The 26,649-nt window shown below is 47.3% G+C and overlaps 1 protein-coding gene across 1 annotated transcript; it reads left to right on the top strand.

The window, feature by feature from the left end:
* On the top strand, positions 1 to 26,514 carry LOC119922721 (olfactory receptor class A-like protein 1). Its single transcript, XM_038742404.1, has 7 exons — positions 1 to 19; positions 1,974 to 2,107; positions 16,222 to 16,599; positions 16,687 to 16,977; positions 25,112 to 25,184; positions 26,134 to 26,207; positions 26,488 to 26,514. Exons 1-7 carry the CDS (start codon positions 1 to 3, stop codon positions 26,512 to 26,514), a joined length of 996 nt encoding a protein of 331 aa, XP_038598332.1.
* The last annotated feature ends 135 nt before the right edge of the window (positions 26,515 to 26,649 follow it).

Raw genomic sequence — 26,649 nt, 5'->3', positions numbered from 1 at the left:
ATGGGACATTCTGGAGCAGGTGTGTCCAAGGAGTCACTTTGGATTGAAAACGATTTGACGCCATTTGAAGAAGAATACTGCTACTACGGCTACCATTTCTAATACTACCTTTACTGCTATTACTACTACTACTATTACTATTATATGACTACTACTATAACTATTACTATCATTATTACCGCTATTATTACTTGGATTTTCACCTTTTATTCACCTCACCTTTAGCCCCCAAACACTAATATACAAATACACAATTTATTTATTTATATTAATGTGTGTCCTCTCTTCTGGACTGTAAGCTCCTTGTGGGCAAGGAGCTCCGTTATATGCAGTACTCTCCCAAACCTTTTGTACATTTCTTTGCACAAACGGTAAGAGGACAATGAATATAAATGATTGACTGATTACTACTACTATTGCTACCACTACTACTGCTACTACTAGTACTGTACTACCACTAGTGCTGCTACTACTAGGCAACTACTACTACTGCTACTACTATTAATACTATATTTTTATGGTGTGTCCTTCAAGCATTCAATTGTATTCATTGAGCACTTACTGTGTGCAGATCACTGTACTAACTGCTTGAGAGAGTATAAAAAACAATAAACAGACACATTCCCTGCCCACAACAAGCTTACGAGTACTTAGTACTTAGGAGTGCTAAATACTGGGCCCTGCATACAGTAAGCACTCAATAAATTCCACTGATTGTTTGATTGATTGATGACTATCTCCTCTAGACTGTCAGCTCCTTGTGGACAGAGATGATGTTTACCAATTCTGTTGCATTGTACTCTCCCAAGCACTTAGTACAGTGCTCTGCACACAGTAAGTGCTCAATAAGTACCTTAATTGATTGACTAATTCCTCTAGTTTTGTGGGCAGAGAACGAATCTACCAAGCAGTGTGGTCTAGTTGATAGAGCATAGGCCTGGGAGTCAGAAGGACCTGGGTTCTTATCCCAGGTCTTCCACTTGTCTGCTGGGTTACCTTGGGTAAATCATGTAACTTCTCTGTGTCTCAATTTCCTCAACCATAAAAAGGGGGTGAAATACTTAGACTATGAGTTCCATGTAGGAGAGGGACTGTATCCAACGTGATAAACTTGTATCTTCCCCAGTGCTTTGAACAGTGCTTGACATGTGGTTTAGTGGAAAAAGCATGGACTTGGGAGTCAGAGGTCATGGATTCTCATCCCGGCTCTGCCACTTGTCAGCTCTGTGACTTTGGGCAAGTCACTTACCTTCTCTGTGCCTCAGTTACCTCATCTGTAAAATGGGGATTAAGACTTTGAGCCTCATGTGGGACAACCTGATAACCTCGAATCTATCCCAGCGCTTAGAACAGTGCTTGGCACATAGTAAGCACTTCCAAAATACCATTATTGTTATTATTGTCTATGTAGTAAGTGCTTAACAAGCACCATAAAAAACTCTGTTGTCCTGTAGTCTCCCAAACACTTAGTACAATGTTTTGCACACAGTAAGACCTCAATAAATACCATTTATTGATTGTTTGAACAAAGGTTTGGGCTGGAGGGATGGTGCCAGGGTGAAGACGGAGAGATTTCATCTTAGACCTTTGCTCCAGTGACTCCCTCAGAGCTCAATTACCTGCCCACACCTCCTCAGGGGAGACGTTAAGCCCACAATGCCTCTGTGGATATCCTTTTTCAGGCAGTAGAATCCCAAGGAGATGGGGATCCCCAGGTCTTTCTTAAAGCAGAATAAGCCACCATCTCCTTGGCACCCTTCTACATCTCCAGCACCCCAAAGCAGGGAGAAGGGGCATTGTCGGGGGTTCGGCTTGGGTTTTCAGCTCCCAGACAACATCCCCACCTGCCTTTGAGAGCCCAGATCCATCTCTGTGGGTCCTGGACAGAAGAGGCCTCTGGGAGCAGGCCCCATCCTGATGCCCAATGGAGGGACCCTGGCCAATGGAGATACTTGAGGTTGCCATCTCTGCAGTTTGCCCGGTGTCCCGGGTGGGGGACAGCAGCAGGACCAGCCACAGAGAAATGTCCAGAGCCAGCTGCCATCCCTTTGACCAGTTCCTGCGGCTGCTGTTGCTGCAGCTACATCACTGCATGCATGACTTTGAGGTCTGCCCACGCCATCCAGGAGAGATCTGTGGACAGGGTCACTGACTGGAGCTTTCCCCGGGGACTGGATAGAGGCATGTAGCTGGGGTCAAGGACCAAGAGCTGCGGGGGTGGGGGTAGGGAGGTGACACTACCTGGACAAAGGAACAGTACTGTTTTATCTGTGGAAGAAGTTGTCAATAGGGAGAGGGGAGAGGAGGGAAGAGGAAGAGAGGAGCGGAAAGAAGAGGAGAGTAAACAGAGGTGGGGGCAGAGAGAGTAAAAGAGATGAAGAGGAGAGGAGAGAGGAGAGGACAGGAAGGGAGAAGAAGGGTGGGGAGTGAAGTAGAGGGGAGAGGAGAAGATAGGAGAGGAGTTGAGGAGAATTGTTATTTGTTGCAGAAGTGCACTTTCCAAGAGCTTGTACAGTGTTCTGCACACAGTAGCTCTCAATGAATATTTAATGAATGAATGAATGAATGAATGAATGAATGAGAAGCAAAGACAGGAGGGGAGGAGAGGAAAGAAAATCGGGGGAGGAAAGGAAGAAAAGAAGAAAAGGCGAGGAGAGGGGATGGGAGGCAGGGAAGAGAGAGGATGAAAGAGGAGAGTAGAGGGGAGTAGAGGAAAGGGAAAAGGAGGAGAGGAGGTAAAGATGAGGAGAGTAAATGAGGACCGAAGAGGAGAGGAGAAAAGAGGTGGGGAAGTGGAGGAGGGAGGGGGAAAAGATAGGAGAGAAGGTGAGGAGAAGAGAGTAGAGAAGGAGGGGAGAGGAGAGGAGAGGAGAGGAGAGGAGAGGAGAGGAGAGGAGAGGAGAGGAGAGGAGAGGAGAGGAGAGAAGAGGAGAGGAGAGGAGAGGAGAGGAGAGGAGAGGAGAGGAGAGGAGAGGAGAGGAGAGGAAATGAAGGGAAGAAAGGGGAGGGGAGAATAAAGAAAAGAAGGGACTGAAGAAGAAAAAAGATAATAGGGGAGGAGAGGGAAGATGAGAGGAGAAGAGGAGGCAAGGATAAGAGGAGGGGGGGAGGGAAGAGGAAAAGAAAGAAGAGGGAAGGAGAAGGAATTCAATTCAAATCAATAAAATTTACTGAGCATTTACTGTATGCAGAGCACGGTACTAAACTCTTGGGAGAGTACAATAAAACAATAAACAGACACATTCCCTGACCACCATAAATATAAATAATAAATAAACAAACAAACAAATAAATAAATAAATAAATAAATAAATAAATAAATAAATAAATAAATAAATTACAGATATGTGCATAAGTGCTGTGGGGCTGGGAGGAGGGAAAAATGAAGGGGGTAAGTCAGGGCGACACAGAAGGTAGTAGGAGAAGTTGAATGGGCGGGGGTACCTCGTCAGGGAAGGCCTTTTGGAGGAGATGTGCCTTCAATAAGGCTTTCAAGGTGGGAAGAGTAATTGCTTGTCGGATTTGAGGAGGGAGGGCGTTCCAGGCCAAATGCAGGATGAGGGCGATGGGCCAGTGGTGAGACAGACAAGATCGAGGTACGGTGAGAAGGTTAACATTAGAGAACGAAGTGTGTGGGCTGGATGATAGTATGGGAGAAGCAAGGTGAGGTCTGAGGGGGCAAGGTGATTGAGTGTTTTAAAGCAAATTGTGAGGACTTCATGTTTGATGCAGAAGTAGATGGGTTCTTTGAGGAGTGGGGTGGTACATTCTCAATGTTTTTTGCAGAAAAATGGTTTGGGCAACAGAGTACAGTAAGGACTGGAGTGGGGAAAGACAGGAGGTTTGGAGGTCAGCAAGGAGGCTGAAGCAGTAGTCCAGGAAGAATAGGTTGAGTGTTTGTATTAATGTGATAGCAGTTTGGATGGAGGTGAAAGGGTGGATTTAGAGATGTTGTGAAGGTGGGACCGACAGAATTAGTGATGGATTGAATATATGGGTTGAGTGTGAGAGAGGAGTCAAGGTTAATGCCAAGGGTATGGGCTTATGAGACAGGAAGGATGGTGTTGCTATCTACAGTGATAACAAAGTCAGGAGGAGGACAGGCTTTGGGTAGGAAGATAAAGGAGTTCTGTTTTGGACATGTTAAGCTAGAGGTGACGGGAGGGCATTCAGGTAGAAATGTCTTGAAGACAAGAGGAAACGCGAAGCTGAAGAGAGGGAGAGAGATCAGGGCTGGAGATGTAGATTTCGGCATCATCTGCATTGAGGTGGCAGTTGAAGCCATGAGAGAGAATGAGTTTTCCAAGGGAGTGGGTGTAGATGGAGAATAGAAGGAGTTCCAGAACTGAACAATGAGGGACCCCAATATTTAGGGAGGCAGAGGAGGCACCCACAAAGGAGACTGAGAATGAACGGCCAGAGAGATGAGGAGAAATATGAGAAAAAAGAGTCAGTGAAACTAAGGTTGGGTAACATTTCCAGGAAAAGGGTATTGTCCACAGTGTCGAAGGCAGCCTAGAGGCAGAGGAAGATTAGAATAGAGTTGTAGACGTTGGATCTGGCAAGAAGGAGGTCACTGGTGACCCTTGAGAGGTCAGTTTCTGTGGAGTGAAGGGGACAGAAGCCAGGGAAGGAAGGGAAGAAGAGGGGAGAAGAGAGGAGAGGGGAAGGACAATGAGAGGAGGGGAGATGAGTCTGTAGGAAGGACTGATCATGATGATGATGATGGTATTTGTTAAGTGCTTACTATGTACAAAGAACTGTTCTAAGCTCTGGGGAGGTTACAAGGTGATCAAGTTGTCCCATGGGGGAGCTCACAGTTTTAATCCCCATTTTCCAGACGAGGTAACTGAGGCACAGAGAAGTAAAGTGGCTTGCCCTAGGTCACAAAGCAGAAAGATGGAGGAGCCGGGATTTGAACCCATAAGACCTCTGACTCCAAATCCTGTGCTTTGGAATGAGGATGCAATGAAAGAAAAGAGAAAGAGACAAGATTCAGCACTTTTCTACATATATTTTTTAAAAATATTTTATGTATCTATTAATTTGTATACATTAGCTGTTTCATCCTGAAGGTTTTTTTGGGGGGGAAGAGGGGCTGCTTCCCACTTTATCTTTGTTTACTGTCCAGCTTTCACTGTCGCGAATTATTTTTCTCTGTGCATCTTTTCTGTTAGATGGTAAGTTAATTGAGGGCAGAAAGTGTGTATCTTGCTACTGCTGCACTATCTCATGTGTTTTTTTCAGTGACTAGCCCTCTAGAGGCATACAGTAAATCATCATCATCGATGATATTTACTGAGCAGTTACTGCATGCAGAGTACTGTACTAAGCGCCTCAGAGATTACATTGCAACAGAGTTGCTAGACCCGTTCCCTGCCACTGTGCCTCCTCTCCATCTCCTGCTCTGCCTTCTTGCTACCTGGGTCATGATAGGCATGATGGCATCTTGGTACCCCTTCACCCTCTCCATCATTCCCCTTCCTTGGGAACGGGACAGTGCGAACAGGGTGTCACCTGGTACATAAAACAGTGCCCTTCCATATACCCTTCTTGCACCAGCCTCTCTATTTTTTGGTGAGGGAGACAATACTGATAATAATAACAATGATGGTGATGATTATGATGATGATGATAATAATAATAATGATAATAATAATAATAATAATAATAATGGTATTAGTTAAACACTTACTATATGCCAGGAACTATACTAAGTGCTAGGTTGGACACAAGCAAATCGGGTTGGACACAGTTCCTGTCTCACATGGGGCTCACAGTCTCAATCCCCATTTTGAATATGAGATAACCGAGGCCCAGATAAGTTAAGGGACTTTCCCAAGGTCACACAGCAGACAAGTGGTGGAGCCCAGATTAGAACCCCTGACAACAAAAGGGCAAGTGTCAAATCAATTTTCCAGAGACCATTCTGGTCACTCCTTTTCATCCCTATGCCCCCCAGCTCTTGTAAATATCCCATGTAACAATAATAATAATAATGGTGATAGTGGTATTTTTAAGAGTTTACTATGTTCCAAGCACTGTACTAAGTGTCGGTGTTGATACAAGCTAATCAGGTCCCACACTGGGCTCACAGTCTAAGTAGAAGGGAGAACAGCCATTGAATCCCTGTTTTTCAGAAAAGGGAAGTAGGCAGACAGAAGGGAATTGACAGGCAAAAGCTCACAGCCGGCAAGTGGTGGGGTCAAGATTAGAACCCAAGACTTCGGAGTCCCAGGGCTGGACTCTTTCCACTCCGTAAAACTGCTCTTCACTGCAGTCTTGGTCCATCATAGCACCAATAGTGATGATATTTATTAAAATTATGAATAAGTGCCAGAACATTGGAGTAGTTGCAAGATAATACTATCTGACACAGTCCCTGTATCACATGGTGACACCAGGCCAAGATGAAGGGAGAATAGGTTTCTTATCCCGATTTTAAGGATGAGAAAACTGAGGCCCAAGAGAGGTTTTATCCAAGGGCACAAAACAGGCCATTGGCAGAGCTGGGATTAGATTGTGGGTCACCTGAATCCCAGGACCATATGCATATAGTGGATCTCTTTCTTCCCTTGTACTTTCTTTCCTTTCATTTCAAAGGAGCAGGATATCCCATGAAATAACAAAAAACAATAATAATAATAATAATGAAAATTGTAGCATTTGTTAAACACTGACTGTGTGCCAGGTACTCTACTGTGTGGAGGTTGATACAAGATAATCGGGTTGGACATAGCCTACTTCCCACATGGGGCTTACAGTCTTAATCCTTGTTTTACAGCTGAGGTAACTGAGGCCCATAATAGGTGAGTTGCCTAATGTGACACAGCAGGCAAGAAGCGGAGCTGAGATTAGAACCCAGGTCTTTCTGACTCCCAGGCCCGAGCTCTATCCAATAGGTCACACCACTTCTCCCCTATGCTAGGGGCAACTGCCCTCAAGCAATGCTGGAAACCTGGATACCTCTTTCATCCTCCTCTTTAGTGTCAACATTGCCTCCATTTTCTTCCCTTGTTCCCTTCCCTTTTAGACTGTGAGCCCACTGTTGGATAGGGACTGTCTCTATATGTTGCCAACTTGTACTTCCCAGGCGCTTAGTACAGTACTCTGCACACAGTAAGCGCACAATAAATACGATTGATTGATTTCCCCACTCCTCATGAAACTCCAGTGGTTACCCATCCAACCTCTATATCAAACAAAAACTCCTCATCATTGAATTTAAAGCACTACATCACCTTGCCCCCCACCCCGAACCTCAACTAACTACCTTCTTTCTCCAATCCAGTCCTCACACTTTGCTCCTCTAGTGCTAACTGGCTCTTTGTGCCTCGCTTTCTCCTGTTCTGCCAAGGCCCCCTGGCTCATGTCCTGCCTCTGGCCTGTAACGCCCTCCCTTCTCAAATCTGACAGGCTATTACGCTCCCCCCGTTCAAAGCCTTATTGCAGGCACATCGCCTCCAATAGACCTTTCCAGACTGGACCCTCTTTTCCTCTTTCCCCACTCCCTTCTGCTTCACCCTGACTTGTTTCCTTTGCTCTTCCCCCGAACCAGCCCCATAGCACTTATATACATACCCAATTTATTCACTGTTATTGATGTTTTTATCCACTCTCTAGACTGTAAGCTCATTGTGGGAAGGGACTGTGTCTGTTTATTGCTGAATGGTACTTTCTCAAGTGCGTACTATAGTGCTCTGCACACAGTAAGTGCTCAATAAATATGATTGAATGAATGAGTAAATGAAAAAATTGCTCCCCTCCTATTTCATTTGGGAGGCACTGAGGCCAAATGGAAAGAGCAAGGGTGAGCCAGAAGACACAAGCTGTAATCCTGGCTCTTCCATTAGCCTGCTGTGGGACCTTGGGCAAGCAACATAACCTCTCTGACTCAGTTTTGGTCTCTGGAAAATGAGGATAAAGCATCTTATCTCCCTCCTTCTTAGTTACTGAACCCTGTGTGGAACAAGAACTGTGTCTGAATGGAGTCTTCTGTTCCTCTCTCCTCAGGACCCTACTGCTATTTTTATTATTATGGCATTTGTTAAGCACTAACTATGTGCAAAGTGATGTACTAGGCTCTCAGATAGCTACAAAGTAATTTTCAGACTTAATTCCTGTCCCATATGGGGGTCATGGTCTAGGTAAGGGGATGGACTGGTATTGAATCTGCATTTTACAAATGAGGAAACTGAGTCACAGAACTATTGTATATGGGACTATTGTATATGGGACTCGTGGTCTAATAATAACAATAATGATTGTATTTGTTAAGTGCTTACTTTGTGACAAGCACTGTTCTAAGTGCTGGGGTAAATACAAGCGAATCGGATTGGACACAGTCCCCATCCCACATAGAGCTCACAATCTGAATTCCCATTTTATAGATCAGGTAATTGAGGCCGAGAGAAGTGAAGTAACCTGCCCAAGGTCACACAGCAGACAAGTGTTCCTCTGACTCCCAGACCCATACTTTATCCACTAGGCTATGCTGCTTCTTGGTTCTAAGTAGGATGGAGTAGGGTTTAATACCCATTTTACAGATGAGGAAACTGAGGCCTGTAGAAGTGACTTACCCAAGGTTACAATACTGGTAAATGGAAGAGCTGGGATTAGAACCCAAATCCTCTGACTCTTAGTTCCATGTTCTTTCCATTAATCATTCAGTCAATCAATCAATCGTATTTATTGAGTGCTTACTGTGTGCAGAGCACTGTACTAAGCGCTTGGGAAGTACAAGTTGGCAACATATAGAGACAGTCCCTACCCAACAATGGGCTCACAGTCTAAAAGGGGGAGACAGAGATCAAAACCAAACATACTGACAAAATAAAATAAATAGAATAGACATGTACAAGTAAAATAAATGAACAAAGAAATAGAGTAATAAATATGTACAAACATATATACATATATACAGGTGCTGTGGGGAGAGAAGGAGGAAAGATGGAGGGATGGAGAGGGGGACGAGGGGGAGAGGAAGGAAGGGGCTCAGTCTGGGAAGGCCTCCTGGAGGAGGTGAGCTCTCAGTAAGGCCTTGAAGGGAGGAAGAGAGCTAGCTTGACGGATTGGCAGAGGGAGGGCATTCCAGGCCAGGGGGATGACGTGGGCCGGGGGTCGATGGCGGGACAGGCAGGAACGAGGTACGGTGAGGAGATTAGCAGCAGAGAAGCGGAGGGTGCGGGGTGGGCTGTAGAAGGAGAGAAGGGTGGTGAGGTAGGAGGGGACGAGGTGATGGAGAGCCTTGAAGCCCAGGGTGAGGAGTTTCTGCCTGATGCGCAGATTGATTGGTAGCCACTGGAGATTTTTGAGGAGGGGAGTAACATGCCCAGAGCATTTCTGGACAAAGACAATCCGGGCAGCAGCATGGAGTATGGATTGAAGTGGGGAGAGACAAGAGGATGGGAGATCAGAGAGAAGGCTGATGCAGTAGTCCAGACGGGATAGGATGAGAGCTTGAATGAGCAGGGTAGCGGTATGGATGGAGAGGAAAGGGCGGATCTTGGCAATGTTGCGGAGCTGAGACCGGCAGGTTTTGGTGACGGCTTGGATTTGAGGGGTGAATGAGAGAGCGGAGTCGAGGATGACACTAAGGTTGCGGGCTTGTGAGACGGGATGGTAGTGCCGTCAACAGAGATGGGAAAGTCAGGGAGAGGGCAGGGTTTGGGAGGGAAGACAAGGAGTTCAGTCTTGGACATGTTGACCTTTAGGTGGCGGGCAGACATCAAGATGGAGATGTCCTGAAGGCAGGAGGAGATGCGAGCCTGGAGAGAGGGGGAGAGAGCAGGGGCAGAGGTGTAGATCTGGGTGTCATCAGCGTAGAGATGATAGTTGAAGCCGTGGGAGCGAATGAGGTAACCAAGGGAGTGCGTGTAGATCGAGAACGGAAGGGGACCAAGCACTGAACCTTGGGGAACCCCCACAGTAAGGGGATAGGAGGGGGAGGAGGAGCCTGCAAAAGAGACTGAGAATGAACGACCGGAGAGATAAGAGGAGAACCAGGAGAGGACGGAGTCTGTGAAGCCAATGTCAGATAGCGTGTTGAGGAGAAGGGGGTGGTCCACAGTGTCAAAGGCAGCTGAGAGGTCGAGGAGGATTAGGACAGAGTATGAGCCGTTGGATTTGGCAAGCAGGAGGTCATTGGTGACCTTTGAGAGGGCAGTTTCCGTGGAATGTAGGGGACGGAAGCCAGACTGGAGGGGGTCGATGAGAGAGTTGGTGTTGAGCAGTTCGAGGCAGCGCGTGTAGACAACTCGCTCAAGGAGTTTGGAAAGGAATGGTAAGAGGGATATGGGACGATAACTAGAAGGTGAGGTGGGGTCAAGAGAGGGTTTTTTTAGGATGGGAGAGACATGGGCATGTTTGAAGGCAGAGGGGAAAGAACCAGTAGAGAGTGAGCAGTTGAAGATGGAAGTTAAGGAGGGGAGAAGGGATGGAGCGAGAGATTTCATGAGATGAGAGGGAATGGGGTCAGAAGCACAGGTGGCCGGAGTAGCACTTGAGAGGAGGGAGGAGAGTTCCTCTGAGGATATTGCTGGGAAGGATGGGAGAGTAGCAGAGAGTGTTGAGAGTCGGGGGGTTGAAGAAGGTGGGGAAATGACTTTGGGGAGGTCGGACCTGATGGATCGAATTTTGTTAATGAAGTAAGAGGCCAGATCGTCGGGGGTGAGGGAAGGAGGAGTGGGAGGAACCGGGGGCCTGAGAAGGGAGTTGAATGTACGGAAGAGCTGGCGGTGGTGATGGGCATGGGTGTCAATAAGGGAGGAGAAATAGTTTTGTCTGGCAGAGGAGAGGGCTGAGTTAAGGCAGGAAAGGATAAACTTGAAGTGAACGAGTTTGGCAAGGTGTTTAGACTTTCGCCAGCAGCGTTCGGCAGCTCGAGCATAAGAGCGAAGGAGGAGGACAGTGGCAGTGATCCAGGGCTGTGGTTTAGTGGTACGAGAGCGGCTAAGGGAAAGGGGAGCGAGCGAATCTAGCTGAGTAGAAAGGGTAGAGTTGAGAGCAGTAATCTGATCATCAAGACTGGGTAGAGAGGAAAGGGCGGCGAGGTGGGGTGTGAGGCTCTCCGAAAGATGGATGGGGTCAAGAGAGCGGAGATCTCTGTGAGGGAGCAATATGGATTTACATTAGACCAAGCTGCTTCTTTTGTTTTGATTGTTTTTATTGGTATGCATCTGTCACTTTCCTATGTTGTTTTAGGGTTCTTATTATGAGAAGCAGCATGGCCTAGTGGAAATAGCATGAGCTTGGTAGTCAGAGGACGAGGGTTCTAATCCTGACCACCACTTGTCTGCTGTGTGACCTGGGAAAAGTCACAACTTCTCTGTGCATCAGTTACGTCAGCTGTAAAATGTGGATTAATACGGTGAGCCCCATGTGGTGTAAACTCGGTGTGGGCAAGGAATGTGTCTGTTAATGGTTATGTTGTAATTTCTTAAGCACCTAGTACAGTGCTGTGCACATAGCAAGCACTCAATAAATAGAACTGAATGAATTATTAACTGAGTGACAAGATCTGTGTCCAACCTGATTATATTGTACCTACTCCAGTACTTAAAAACAGTGCTTGGCATACTGTAAGTACTTAACTAATACCATAAGTATTATTATTATTATTATTATTATTATTATTATTATTATTATCATTATTATTATTATCATTATTATTATTATTATTACTTCTCTATTTTTATGTTTCACAGGTTCCCCTCTCCCCCACTTTATACTTAGATTCTGAATCCTTTGAGGTCCGGGAGCCATGTCTAATTCCCACCTGAATACTCTCTCCCAGTTTATTACAATACAGTTGACAAAGTGAGCACATAATACATACTATTATTATGACTACTAGTATTATTCCAATGCAGTGCTTTGGCACAGAATAATGGATTATTAACAGTGCCAATAGTAATAGTCCTTATGATAATTGTCATCATTGTTGAAGTTACTGTGCATCCTGACAAATGTCTTTATTTTCCTTCAGAATCTCTTATCCATTTTTCCTATTCACTCTCTTCAAGGATGCAACCAGGTAGTTGGTTATATATACTAATTCCTTAGGTTATGAGTCCATAACAAGATTCAAGGGCCAGGATATGGGTTTTAGACATGGAAAAATCATAAGGGTTTCTACATCTGTGCTGTGTGACCTTATGCTAGTTACTTAGATTCTCTGTGCTTCAGATAACTCATCTTTAAAATGGGGATTGAGACTGTGAGCCCCACATGAGACAGGGACTGTGTCTAACCCAATTTACTTGTCTCCAACTCAGTGCTTGATGGAGTACCTGGCATATAGTAAGTACTTAAATACAATAATTATTATTACTATTATTACTTCACTCATGAATACTTCTGATCTCAGCCCCGATCTCAGCCCTCAGCCCTGATATCCTCCCCACATATTAGAATGCTATGTGGACTAGAGAAGCAACATGGCTCAGTGGAAAGTATCAGAGGACCTGGATTCTAATTCTGGCTCTTCTTAATTCCTTGCTGTGTGACCTCGGGCAAGTCACTTCACTTCTCTGTGCCTCAGTTATCTCATCTGTAAAATAGTGATTCAATTCCTGTTCTCCCTCCTACTCCATGCTCCTCTTTACCACATAGCTAGACACTCCAGAAACTCTCCCAAGAAAGTGGAATTCTGTATCCCTAGCTCCCATGGGAATCAATTAATCTATCGTATTTATCAAATTCTTACTGTGTGCAGATGACTGAACTAATCACTTCGGAGAGGACAATACAACAGAGTAGGTGGACACATTCCCTGCTCACAAGAAGCTTACAGTCTACAGGAAAGAAAGTGCTCTCTCTTTGCAGCATTGTGCATCTCCCCAAAATGGCCCTCAGGAGCTGCTACCAAGATCCCTGAATCAATCAATTAATCAATCAATCAATCATTTGTATTTATTGAGCTCTTATTGTGTGCAAAGCACTATATTAAGCACTTGAGAGAGTACAATACAACAGAATTGGCAGACAAATTCCCTGCTCACAATGTCCTTTTAGTCTAGAGGGGGAGACAGACATTAATAGAAATGAATAAATTATCGAAATGTGCATAAATGTGGTGCGGCTGAGGATAGGGTGAATATCAATTACTTAGAGGGTACAGATCGAAGTGAATGGGTAAAGCAGAAGGGATAGGGCGTTGGGGACAAGAATTAGTCACCTGTACCAACCATCACATACTTCACTATTGAAATTTCCTTCCCCCTCCTCAGAGACAGGGGCTGTATCTAATTTCCATTTGTGTATTATCTCCCATGGTTCACCATAGTTCTCTGCACACAGTAAGTGCTTAATAAATATTATTACTACTATTAAAAGAGGGCTCTATCAAGGAAGATCTCCTGGAGGAGATCTGCTTTTAATAAGGCTTTGAGAGTGGGAAAAATGATTGTCTGTTGACTATTAAGAGGGAGGACATTCCAGTCCAGAGGCAAGGCATGGGTAAAGGGTCAGAGGTGAAATAGATGAGATCTATATACAGTAAGCAAATTGGCCTGAATGATGTCAACAGGTTCCATGGTCACCTCAATGCATGCTCAACAACTGTTCATTAGTAATAATAATGATAGCATTTGTTAAGTGCTTATTATGTGCTAAGCACTGTTCTAAGCAGTGGGATAGATATGATGTAATCAGGTTGTCCCACGTGGGGCTCACAATCCTAAACCCTATTTGACAGATGAGGTAACTGAGGCACAGAGAAGTGAAGTGACTTGCCCAAGGTCATCCATCAGACAAGTGGCAGAGCTGGGATTTGAACCCATGACCACTGACTCTCAAGCTTGTGTTCTTGACACTAAGCCATGCTGATCCTCATGTGGTATTTTCTAAACACTCTGTGCCAAACACTCTACTAACCATTGGGGTGAATATATTGTCATCAGATCAGGCATAGTCTCTGTTCCTGGAATGTTTTTAATGATATTTGTTGAGCACTTATTATGGGTCAAACACTCTTCAATGGACTGGGATAGATACAAGTCAATTAGGTTGGACACAGTCCCTGTCCCACATGGGCTTATTTTCCCATTGTACAGTCATTCTGGATTTACCCTCGTTTTAGAGTTTCCTACTGAGTGCTGGGGTAGATACAAGATAATCAGGTTGGACAGAATCCATGTCCCATATTGGGCTCACAGACTTAATTCATATTTTAGAGGTGAGGAAACTGAAGCTAAGAGAAGTTAAGTGACTTGCCCAATGTCAGCATTGCTTATTTTTTGAAAATATAATGATATTTGTTAAGCACTTACTGTGTGCTAAGCACTGTACTAAGCACTGGGGTAGAAACAAAATAATCAGATTGGACACATTCCATGTCCCACCTGGGACACACAGTCAATCAGTCAATCAATCGTATTTATTGAGCGCTTACTGTGTGCAGAGCACTGTACTTAAGACAACCTGATTGCCTTATATCTGTCACAGCCTGGTACATAGTAAGCGCTTACCAAACACCATCATCATCATCATCAGGGCTGGTCACCCTATCCCTTCCCCCGGGACTCCAAGGACTTTAGAAGAAGGGACCCCTCCGAGGTTTTGGAAAAGACTCCACTTTAAACTTGATATCTAAAAGGGAAAATGTTGCCCTCCAGAAAATACTGATTGTGGTATTTGTTAAGCGCTTGCTCTATGCCAAGCTCTGTATCAAGGGCTGTGGCTCCACATGGGGCTCACAGGCTAAGTAGGAGGGAGACCAGGTATTGAAACCCCATTTTGCAAATGAAGGACCTGAGGCACAGGGAGGTGAAGTGACTTGCCTAAGGTCACTCAGCAGACGAGCGCCAGAGTGGCTTCAGAATGTCTCCCAGATGTCAGTAAAATGGTCATTCGCTGATAATAATAGTGATGGCATTTATTAAGCGCTTACTATGTGCAACGCACTTTTCTAAGCGCTGGGGAGGTTACAAGGTGGTCAGGTTGTCCCACAGGGAGCTCACAGCCTTAATCCCCATTTTACAGATGAGGTAACTGAGGCACAGAGAAGTGAAATGACTTGCCCAAAGTCACACAGCTGACAATTGGCGGAGTTGGGATTTGAACCCGTGACCTCTGACTCCAAAACCCGTCCTCTTACCAATGAGCCATGCTGCTTCCCCACGCTGATGTCAGCAAGGTGGTGACTGGCTGGGAGAATTTGTACAGAGAGGTGCCTCTCCCCCAAGTGGGGATTACATGAAGACAAGAGGAGTTGGGGAACTGTAGGTTGGATGAAAACACACGGCTGGATGGAAAGTTTTGGGAGTCATCTATCTGTAATGAGGTGCTAGCCCCTGCCCCTAATTTTTTAAAAAGGCATTTGCTGGGGTTTTTAAGGTACTTGGTAAGCTCCAGGCACTGTTCTAAACGCTGGGATAGATAAAAGATAATCAGGTTGGACACAGTCAGTGTCCCACTTGGAGCTCACAGTATTAGTTCCTATTTTACAGATGAGGGAACGGAGGTACAGAGAAGTGAAGTAGCTTGACCAAGGTCATACAGCAGCCTGGATTGGAACTCAAGTCTTCTGACTCCCATGTCTATGCCCTTTCCACTAGGCCACATTGCTCTGTGAACTTGGACAGGTCACCGAACGTGTCTGTGCCTACGTTTCCTCAACAGCAAAATGTGGATTGAATCTTCCTTCCTACTCAGACTGTGAGCTCCATATGGGACAGGGGCCGTGCCCCACCTGATTAGTATGGATCTATCCCGGCGCTTAGAGCAGTGCTTGGCTTATGGTAAGTGCTTAAAACATACCATAGTCATCAAGTGACGGTCCTGACATTAGCCTGAGGGATTGAACACAGTCAGGTTGTTGTGGAAGATCCAATGTCACTGGCCAGTGGTCATTCTCATCCTCCATATCTTCCAAGGGACAGAGCACAGCGAAATCGCACCACAGTCAGTGAATCAATCCATCAGTTATATTTATTGAGCGCTTACTGTGTGCAGAGTCCTGTACTTCACTCTTGGGGGATTACACAACAACAGAGTTGATAGACACGTTCTCTGCTAACAACAGTCTCACAAACTAGAGGGGGAGACAGATATTAATATAAATAAATGAATTAAAGAACAGATTCATCTGTAGATTTCCTGTCTCACCTTGTCTCTCCTTCATCCCAAATTTCTTTACAGGAGGCCTCTTCTAGTTTTGAGGAAAAATGAAAGAGAATGGATGGCAATTCCATGTCCTTCGGGACTGCTATGCTCTTTCAGATCACCATCAGGACCTTGGTGAATGTACTCCTCCTGGCGTTTTATATCCGCATGGTGTCCATCAGCCTCAGGTTCAGCTCCTTGGATCTGATTTTCAGCCATCTGACCGTGGCCAACACCATGATTCTTCTCACCCTCGGAATCCTGGAGACCCTGTCAGCCTGGGGGTGGAGAAATTTCCTGAGTGACGTTGGATGTAAATTCCTCATGTATAGTCCTCGAGTGGTCCGGGGGCTGCCCATCTGCACCACCTGCCTTCTGAGCATCTTCCAGGCAGTCACCATAATCCCTGGGAACCCCCAGTTGGCCCGGATCAAAGCCAGTTTACCCACGGGTGTCGTCCTCTCCTGCCTCCTGTCCTGGTGCCTCAGTCTGCTCGTAGATTTAAGTATTTCTATGCACATGACAGGCCCCAGGAACAGCAGCAGTGTTAAACTCCTGCTGGACCTCAAATATTGAGTAAAGGTCAGTGTCAGAGTGAAAACCATCCCGCTCATCATCATCACGTTCTCTCTCTGCGACTTGATCTTCGTGGGGCTCGTGAGAGCGGCCAGCGGCTACTTGGTGTTCATCCTGTACAGACACCACCGGCGGGTCCGGAATCTCCACGGCCCCGGATGCTCCTCCGGGGCGATGTCCGAGGTCAGGGTGGACAAGAGGGTGACTGCCCTGGCCGCCCTCTGTGTCCTCCTCTATGGGGAGCAGTCCATCATGCTGAGTGTTATACTCAACATGAAAGAAAAATCTCCTCTCCTGGTGAGCTGCGAAATGGTGTTAGAGTTCAACTTTCCAGTCGTCTGCCCGTTTTTGATTATGCAGAACAAGCAGAGGATGAGTACAATCTGGAAAAAGAACCACTTGGTTACAAAATAGATTTTCCAGAGATTCCCAGGGAAGCTGCCTGCAGTCCAATTAAATCCTGCTCGGGTAAAGAGCTCAGGTATCTTGATCCCAGTAGCAGCAATACAAGAGAAGCAGTGTCGCCAAGAGGATAGAGTACGGAAGGTCCTAGATTCTAATCCCGGCTCCAACACCTGTCTGCTGTTTGACCTTGGGTAAGTCACTTCAATTCTCTGTGCCTCAGTTACCTTATCAGTAAAATGGGGATTAAGTCTATGAGCCCCATGTGGGACAGGAACTTGTCTGACCAATTTGCTTGTATCCACTCCAGCGCTAAGTACAGTGCCTGGCACATTATAAACACTTATCAAATACCACAATTATTATTCTTATTATTACTAAGGATGGGGCGGGGGGGCGGGGGGGCTTTTTACACAGTACCAGACCGAGATAATTAAACGCCCTAAAACAGGGAAGCACAGGGAAACAGCATAGCCGAGTTGATAGAGCATGGACCTGGGAGTTAGAGGACCTGGTTCCTAATTCCGCTTCCACCACCTGTCTGCCAGGTGACCTTGGGAAAATCATTTCACTTATTGCCTCAACTACCTCACCTGTAAAATGGGGATTAAGAATGGAAGTCCTATGCGGGACAGGGACTGTGTCCAACCTGCCTAACTTGTATGTACTTCAGTGCTTAGAATGGTCCCTGGAAAATAGTAAACACTTACCACGTAACATTATGAAACAAATAATCAGGAAAGGTCCCGTTGATGCAATAGAGTTTCTGGAAGGAGTTTTGAAGATGGGAAGCCCGTGGTCTGGTGTATAAGCAGCGTGGTTCAGTGGAAAGAGCAGAGGCTTGGGGGTAAGAGGTCGTGGGTTCTAATTCCGGCTCCGTCACTTGTCAGCTGTGTGATTTGGGGCATATCAATTAACTTCTCTGTGCCTCAGTTACCTCATTTGTAAAATGGGGATTAAGACCGTGAGCCCCGCGTAGGGCAACCTAATTACCTTGTATCCACCCCGGCGCATAGAACAGTGCTTCGTACTGTGCTTAACAAATGCTATTATTATCATTATCATTATCATTATTATTATAAGAAGGGAGAGTGGAGTCCAAGAGGGAGAAAAGTGGTGAAGTAGAAGTCTGAATGGTGGGAGTTGGGAACGAGGCACAGTGACATGGTGAGCTTGGGAGGAATGGAGAATGCAGATGGGAATTCAGTAGGTGAAAATAAAATGAGTCCGTGAAGCCAAGGTTGGATAACGTGTTGAGGAGAACGGGATGGTCGACAGTGTCAAAAGCAGCTGAGATGTCGAGGAGGATTGGGATAGAGTAGGCGCCATTGGAATTGTCAAGAAGGACGTTATTGGCGACCTTTGAGAGGGCATTTTCGGAGGAGTGGAGGAACAGAAGCCAGATTGGAGGGGGTCCAGGAGAGAGCTGCAGTTGAGGAATTCGAGGCAGCGAGTGTGGAAAACTCGCTCTAGGAGTTTGGAAATGAAGGGTAGAAGGGAGACAAGACAATAACTGGAGGGAAGTGGGGTCAAGAGAGGTTTTTTTAGGATGGGGAGACGTGGGCATGTTTGAAGGCAAAGGGGAAGTAGCCGTTGGAGAGTGAGCAGTTGAAGATAGAAGTTAAGGAGGGGAGAAGTGTAATGGGTTAGAATTTTTAAAAGATGAGAGGGAATGGGTTCCTAAGCACAGGTGGAGGGGTGACACTCAAGAGGAGGGAGGAGACCTCCTCTGAAGATACAGCTGGAAGGATGGGAAAATAGAGGAAAGGGTTGAGAGCGGGGGGGATGGAGAAAGGTGGGGGGTGATTTTGGGGAGCTCAGACCTGATGGTGCTAATTTTCCTAAAGAAGCAGGTGGCCAGATCGTTGGTACATCACCTGCTGATTTTACTTCCATCGCATGTTAATTGTTAACTGATCTCTGTGATGTCATCATCTGCTTATTTTTTGCCATCACATATTAACTGTTATCTGCTCTCTGTGATATCATCTGCGTATTTTATTATTGCCATAGCATGTTAATTCTTAGCTACTCTTTGTGATGTCATCACCTACTTATTTTATTATTGCTACTGCATCATTGTTCCTGCATGTTAACGGTTAACTTCCCGCTGTGCTGTCATTTACCTTGCTGATCTCAACATGAGCTATCAATTTCCCTGCTCCCAACTGCCCTTCCCATTCCTAACCTTCCCCTTCCCCGCTCCCACTCAGCTCTTTCCCTCCGTTTCCCCAAACCCCATCCCTCCCCCTCCCCCTTCCCCAGGATGACTCTGTACCAGGCCAATCCTCAACTCCTCCCTCCCTGCCCCCTCCCACCCCTCCTCCCCGTCCCAACCCCATCCCAGTTCTCATTTCTCATCGCCATCCCTCTTTTCACTCTCCCCGCCCAGGCCCGAGCCAAATCATCCCAATCCAAGCCCTCCCCACCTCTCTCACCCTTCCCTCTCCCTACCCTCCCTCCACAGCTGCTGTCACGTGTGGCCTTTGGAACCCCAGCTCCATTATAGGTAAGCTCCCTTTCATTCTGGACCTATTCCTTTCCAGGTCTCTATTCCTCCTCGCCCTAACTGAAACATGGCTTTCTCCGGAAGAGTCCGTGCGGACTCTTCTGCTGCTCTCTCCAGTGGAGGCCTCTTCTTCTCACACTCCCCCAGAGTCACAGGAAAAGGAGATGTTGATTTCCTTCTCGCTCCCCAATGTCGCTTTCGAAATATCCCTCCTCCCCCTTTCCTTTCCTTCCCCTCCTTTGAAGCCCACATTATTCGCCTCTACCACCCCCTCCAGATTCCTGTAGCCGTCATCTACCGCCCTCCCCGCCCCACCTCCAACTTCTTTAAGGATTTTGACCCCTCACTTACTTTCCGTCTCTCCTTTTCCATGGCCACTCTGACCTTCGGAGACTGCAACATCCACATGCATGTCCCTGGTGACTCCTCTGCCGCCCACCTTCTATCTCTCCTTGATGATGCCAACCTCCTGCTCCACCCCACCTCGCCCACTCACCAACCTGGTCACACCCTTGACCTCATCATCTCCTACCGCTGAACCAGCTCCACCCTCACCAACTCTGAAATCCCTCACTCTGATCATAACCTTCTCACCTGCCTCCTCATTCACATTCCTCTCTCCTGTAAGTCTATATTACTACCTCACAGAGACCTCTGCTCTCTCAACCCCATCCATCTTTCTCAGCGCATCACACCCCACCACGCCATTTCCTCTCTACCCAATCTTGATGATCAGATTACTGCTTTCAACTCTACCTTCTCTACTCAGCTAGACTCGCTCGATCCCCTTTCCCTTCGCCGCTCTCGTACCACTAACCCACAGCCCTCGATCACTGCCACTGTCCGCCTCCTTCGCTCTAATGCTCGAGCTGATGAACGTTTCTGGCGAAAGTCTAAACACCAAGCCAACCTTGTTGACTTCAGGTTTATCCTTTCCTGCCTCAAATCTTCCCTCTCCTCTGCCAGGCAAAACCATTTTTCCTCCATTGTTGACACCCATGCCCATCATCCCTGTTAGCTCTTCCGTACATTTAACTCCCTTATCAGGCCCCTTGTTCCTCCCCCTCCTCCATCCCTCACCCCCAAAGATCTTGCCTACTACGTCATTAGTAAAATTAACTCCATCAGGTCTGAGCTCTCCAAAGTCACTCCTCCCCCCTTCTCCAACCCCCCTGCTCTCAACCCTCTCCGCTATTCTCCCATTCTTCCCAACAGTATCTTTAGATGATATCTCCTCCCTCCTCTCAAGTGCTACTCCAGCCACCTGTGCTTCTGACCCCATTCCCTCTCATCTTATGAAATCTCTCGCCCCTTCCCTCCTTTCCTCCTTAACTTCCATCTTCACTCACTCTCCACTGGTTCCTTCCCCTCTGCCTTCAAACATGCCCACGTTTCCCACGTTTACTCTAGAAAACCTCTCTTGACCCCACCTCCCCTTCTAGTTATCATCCTATCCCCCTCCTACAATTCCTTTTCAAACTCCTAGAACGAGTCGTCTAAACTCGCTGCCTCAAATTCCTCAAGGCCAACTCTCTCCTCGACCCCCTCCAATCTGGCTTCCGTCCCCTACATTTCACAGAAACTGCCCTCTCAAAGATCACCAATGACTCCTTCTTGCCAAATCCAACGGCCTCTACTCTATCCTAATCCTCCTCGACCGCTCAGCTGCCTTCGACATTGTGGACCACCTCCTTCTCCTCAACACGCTATCCAACCTTGGCTTCACAGACTCTGTCCTCTTCTGGTTCTCCTCTTATCTCTCCGGAAGTTCATTCTCAGTCTCTTTTGCGGGATCCTCCTCCACCTCCCATCCCCTTACTCTAGGGGTTCCTCAAGGGTCACTTCTTGGTCCCCTTCTGTTCTCGATCTACACTCACTCCCTTGGTGAATTCATTCGTTCCCACGGCTTCAACTATCATCTCTACGCTGATGACACCCTTCACCTGCTCTCACTCCCTCCCTCCAGGCTCGCATCTCCTCCTGCCTTCAGGACATCTCCATCTGGATGTCTGTCCATCATCTAAACCTCAATATGTCCAAGACTGAACTCCTTATCTTCCCTCCCAAACCGTGCCCTCTCCCTGACTTTCCCATCACTGTTGACGGCACTACCATCTTTCCCGTCTCACAAGCCCCTAACCTTGGTGTCATCCTCGACTCTGCTCTCTCGTTCACCCCTCACATCCAATCCGTCACCAAAACCTGCTGGTCTCACCTCCGCAACATTGCCAAGAACCGCCATTTCCTCTCCATCCAAACTGCTACCCTGCTCGTTCAATCTCTCATCCTATCCCGTCTAGATTACTGCATCGGCCTCCTCCCCGATCTCCCATCCTCCTGTCTCTCCCCACTTCAATCCATATTTCACGCCGCTGCCCGGATCATCTTTGTCCAGAAACGCTCTGGGCATGTTACTCCCCTCCTCAAAAATCTCCAGTGGCTACCAATCAACCAACGCATCAGGCGAAAACTGCTCACTCTCGGCTTCAAGGCTTTCCATCACCTCGTCCCCTCCTCCCTCACCTCCCTTCTCTCCTTCTACAGCCCAGCCCGCACCCTCCATTCCTCTACCGCTAACCTCCTCACTGTCCCTCGTTCTCGCCTGTCTCGCCGTCGACCCGACCCCCGGCCCACGTCCTCCCCCTGGCCTGGAATGGCCTCCTTCCGCACATCCGCCAAGCTAGCTCTCTTCCTCCCTTCAAAGCCCTACTGAGAGCTCACCTCCTTCAGGAGGCCTTCCCAGACTGAGCCCCCTCCTTCCTCTCCCCCTCCTCGCCCTCCTCATCCCCCCCGCCTTACCTCCTTCCCTTCCCCACAGCACCTGTATATATGTATATGTGTTTGTACGTATTTATTACTCTTTATTTATTTTATTTGTACATATTTATTCTATTTATTTTATTTTGTAAATATGTTTTGTTTCGTTCTCTGTCTCCCCCTTCTAGACTGTGAACCCACTGCTGGGTAGGGACCGTCTCTTTCTGTTGCCAACTTGTACTTCCCAAGCACTTAGTTGCAGTGCTCTGCACACAGTAAGCGCTCAATAAATACGATTTAATGAATGAATGCGTGAATGACCCCCGGTCCACGTCCTCCCCCTGGCCTGCAATGCCCTCCCTCCACATATCTGCCACCCTAGCTCTCTTTCTACCTTCAAATCTCTACTGAGAGCTCACCTCCTCCAAGGGGACTTCCTAGACTGAGCCCCCTTTTTCCTCTCCTTTTCCCAATCCCCACCTCCCCCTTCCCCTACCCACAGCACCTGTATATATGTTCATACAGATTTATTACTCTATTTTACTTATACATATTTACTATTCTATTTATTAATGATGTGCATCTAGCTTCATTTGTACTTGTTCTGACGACTCGACACCTGTCCACATGTTTTGTTTTTTTGTCTGTCTACCCCTTCTAGACTGTGAGCCCTTTGTTAGGTAGGGACCGTCTCTATATGATGCTAACTTGTACTTCACAAGCACTCAGTGAAGTGCTTTGCACACAGTAAGCGCTCAATAAATACGATTGAATGAATGAATGAATGGTAGTGAGGGATGGAGGAGAGGGAGGAACGGGGCCTGAGGAGTGATTTAAATGTCATAAACAGTTGACGGGGAAGATGGGCATGTGTGTCAATAAGGGAAGAAAAATGGTTTTGCCTGCCAGAGGAGAAGACAGAGTTAAGGCAGGAAAGGATAAGCTTTAAGTGAACAAGGTTGACAGTGTTTAGGCTTTCTCCAGAAGGGTTCAGCAGCTCGAGCATAAGAGCGAAGGAGGCGGACAGTGGCAGTGATCCTGGGCTCTGTGTTAGTGGTGCGAGAGCGATGAAGGGAAAGGGGTGTGAGAGAGTTAAATTGAGTAGAGAGGGTGGAGTTGAGAGCAGTAATCTGGTCATCAAGAGTGAGTAGAGTGAGTAGAGAGGATAGGGAGGCAAGGTAGGGTGTGATGCGCTGAGAGAGATGGACGGGATCGAGAAACTGGAGGTCTCTATCGGGGAGTAATATACATTTACAGGGGGAGGAGTGTGAGAGACAGTGCATTTGAGAAGGTTATGGTCAGAGAGAAGGATTTCAGAGTTGGTGTGAGTGGAGATAGTGCAGTGGTAAGAAATGATGAGATAGAAGGTTTGACCAAGTTGGTGAGTGGGCGAGGTGGGGTGGAGCAGAAGTTTGGCGAAGTCATAGAGTGATAGAAGGTGAGCAGCAAAGGAGTCACCGGGTACATCCATGTAGATATTGAGGTCTGCGAGGATCAGAGTGGGCATGGAATAGAGAGAAGGAAGGTGATAAAGTGGTCAAAATGCTTAAAGAAGTTGGAGGTGGGACCAGGGGGGCGGTAGGTGACGGCTGCAAGAGTCTAAACGGGATGGTAGAGACGAATAATATGGGCTTCAAAGGAGGGGGAGGTGGATGAGGGATAGTGCGAAAGCGGCATTCGGGTGCGAGAACGAAGCCGACACCTCCTCCTTTCCCGTTGAGTCTGGGGGAGTGGGAGAAGAAGATCCCTACGCTGGAGTGAGCAGGAGGAGAGACCATGTCATCAGGGGTAGGCCAGGTCTCAGTGAGGGCGAGGAGGAGGAAAGAGCGGGAAAGGAACAGGTCACAGATGAAAGGGACCTAACCTACAATGGAGTGGGTGATTCCATAGGCCACACTTGGCAGCAGCTGCGGAAGGAGGGGAGAGAGGGGGAATGATGCGGAGGGCGGGGAGGGTTTGGATGGGAATGAGTTGGCAAGGGCCTAGGCGGGACGAGGGGGATGAGGGTTGGCGATGACACAGGAAAACTGGGATGGGATGGGGGTGGGGAGGAGGTGAGGGAAATGTTTGGATGGGAGTGTTTTGGCGGGGACCTGCGCAAGGGGAGGGGGATGAGGATTGGCTCTGGTACAGTGGGATTCTAGAGAGGGGGCGGGAAGGAGGGGTGGGGCCGGATCAAAGGGAGGGAAACAGCTGGGTGGGAGAGGGGAAGGGGAACGTGAGGACTGGGAAGGGCAGATGGGAACAGTGGAATTGATAGGTCATGAAGAGGTCAGGGAGGTGAATTACAACACTAAGAGCAGTTAACAATTAACGTATAATAGCAACAATAAAATAAGCGGGTGATGCCCAGAGTAGAAGGTTGAATTAGTTCCGTGGGTCAATCAAATAAAAAAGGCTAATGGCAAGGAGAGTCCAGGTAGAATACAGGTAGTTGCTAAAAGTAACTCAGTGAGAACAAGGCCATTGTTATTCGGGTAGCGGGGTGGGGGGAATAAGTCACATCCGGTGCTAACACAGGGAAAGAGGGAGTGGAGGCTCTCCAAAGAAGGTTGCTTTTGAGGGGGGAGGGGGGAGAGAAGCAGGGTGTACACAATGTCCCATGGCCCTGGTTGGCTACCAGGATGGTCACTTCGAGGGGTGAGTCTAGTGATCATGGGAGTGGTTCAGTCCAGGGGCGTGGGATGGTCCGCAGAAAGATCAACTCTCGAGGGTCATCTAGGAGATACATGAGCTTCTGACCGGTCGCGGGGCCTGCGGCAGGGTTGGGGGCTGGCCTCGGCGTCCTCGGGTGGGGATGCAGATGTCCGGGAGGGGGATGATTATGAGCCCGGAGGCAGGTCATTGGAGTCCGATAGCAGGCTTCTTAGGAAGGGAGATCTCGGGCCCTCGTGGCAGAGGCCGGAGTGGAAAAATCCTACAAGGAACAGGGAAGTACTGCCACTTGTCTGGTGTGTGACACTGGGTACGTCGCTTCACTTGTTTGTGCCTCAGTTAACTCATCTGTTAAATGGGGATTAAGACTGTGAGCCCCTTGTGGGACAGAGACTATGTCCACACCGATTTGCTTGCTTCCCCCCACTGCTTAGTACAGTGCCCGGCACATAGAACGCCCTTAACAAATACCATAAAAAATCCTGAGAGTAAGAGCTTGGTGATAGACTCAATTTTGCCCTTATCCTTTTTTTTTTTGCTGGAATATGTTTTGGCTAGGAAGCCATCTGAGAATTTGCAAACTTCCATTCTACATTTCTAGACTGCTTGGACGCAGTGTGCTGTGTTGCAGGAAGAAATGGCCTGTGTACACGTGCGTAGTGTCTGACAAAGTGAATTGTACAACACCAACTTTCCTTAAGCACACAGTCTTGTGATTACACAATCCCTGCGTTCTAGATTTTTTTAAACCCAAATCAATCAGTGGAACATATTGAACACTTACTGCAAGGAGAACACTGGACAGAATCTCTGCCGATGTTTTAGAATAACGTAGAGATCATCAACGTGGAAGGTTTTCCGTTTTGTCCTGAAATAAAACCGGAGGCAGGACGAGTTGACCAAGTGAGGTTCTCCTTCTAGATTGCAAGTTGTTGTGGGAAGGGAATGTGTCTACCAACTCTGTTGAAGTGGATTCTCCCAAGTGCTTAGTACAGTGGTCTGCATACAGTAAGCGTTCAATAAATACTATTGATTGATTAATGGATTGATTGAGGTTCATCTCAGGAGAAGGGCATTATCTTGCCTTGTGAGTTTCTCACAGAATGTTTTTAATCCTTGTCTGAAATCAGGTCCTATCATGATGCCCAAGGACATCTTGCAGGACATGCCCAACGTCTACACGGTGAAAGAATTCCTCCTGCTGGTATTCTTGGAGATCCGGGAGCCACAGCTGGTCCATGCCGCGCTGTTTCTCCTGCTCTACCTGGCGGCCCTGACGGGCAATCTCCTCATGGTCACTGTCACTGCGCTCGACCGGCACCTCCATACTCCCAAGTATTTCTTCCTCAGTAACCTGTCCGTCCTCGACCTCTGCTACATCTCCGTCACCGTCCCCCAATCCATCCACAACTCCCTGACCAACCGGAGATCCATCTCCTTACTAGGCTGTGTCACACAGGTTTTCTTGGTGGTTTTCTTTGCAGCTACAGAATATGTTCTCCTCACGGTAATGTCCTATTGCCGCTATGCCACCATGTGCCTCCCACTGTGTTACGAGACCTTCATGAACAGAGTGCCTGTGGGAAGATGGCGGCCACCTCGTGGCTCAGTGGGGCCTGTTAGGAGTCTTGTTTTCAGCTTCGACC

The sequence above is a fragment of the Tachyglossus aculeatus genome, unplaced genomic scaffold (genome assembly GCF_015852505.1).
Source record: "Tachyglossus aculeatus isolate mTacAcu1 unplaced genomic scaffold, mTacAcu1.pri scaffold_122_arrow_ctg1, whole genome shotgun sequence".
Classification (NCBI taxonomy): domain Eukaryota; kingdom Metazoa; phylum Chordata; class Mammalia; order Monotremata; family Tachyglossidae; genus Tachyglossus; species Tachyglossus aculeatus.
This window is presented reverse-complemented; position numbering and strand designations above follow the sequence as displayed.

Excerpts from the sequence above, each read along its gene's own strand:
- LOC119922721 (XM_038742404.1), top strand. Across the intron at positions 16,600-16,686 it reads CCTGGTGCCTCAGTCTGCTC|GTCAGTGTCAGAGTGAAAAC; the intron begins GTAGATTTAAGT and ends TATTGAGTAAAG. Across the intron at positions 25,185-26,133 it reads GGATGATTATGAGCCCGGAG|GTCCTATCATGATGCCCAAG; the intron begins GCAGGTCATTGG and ends GTCTGAAATCAG.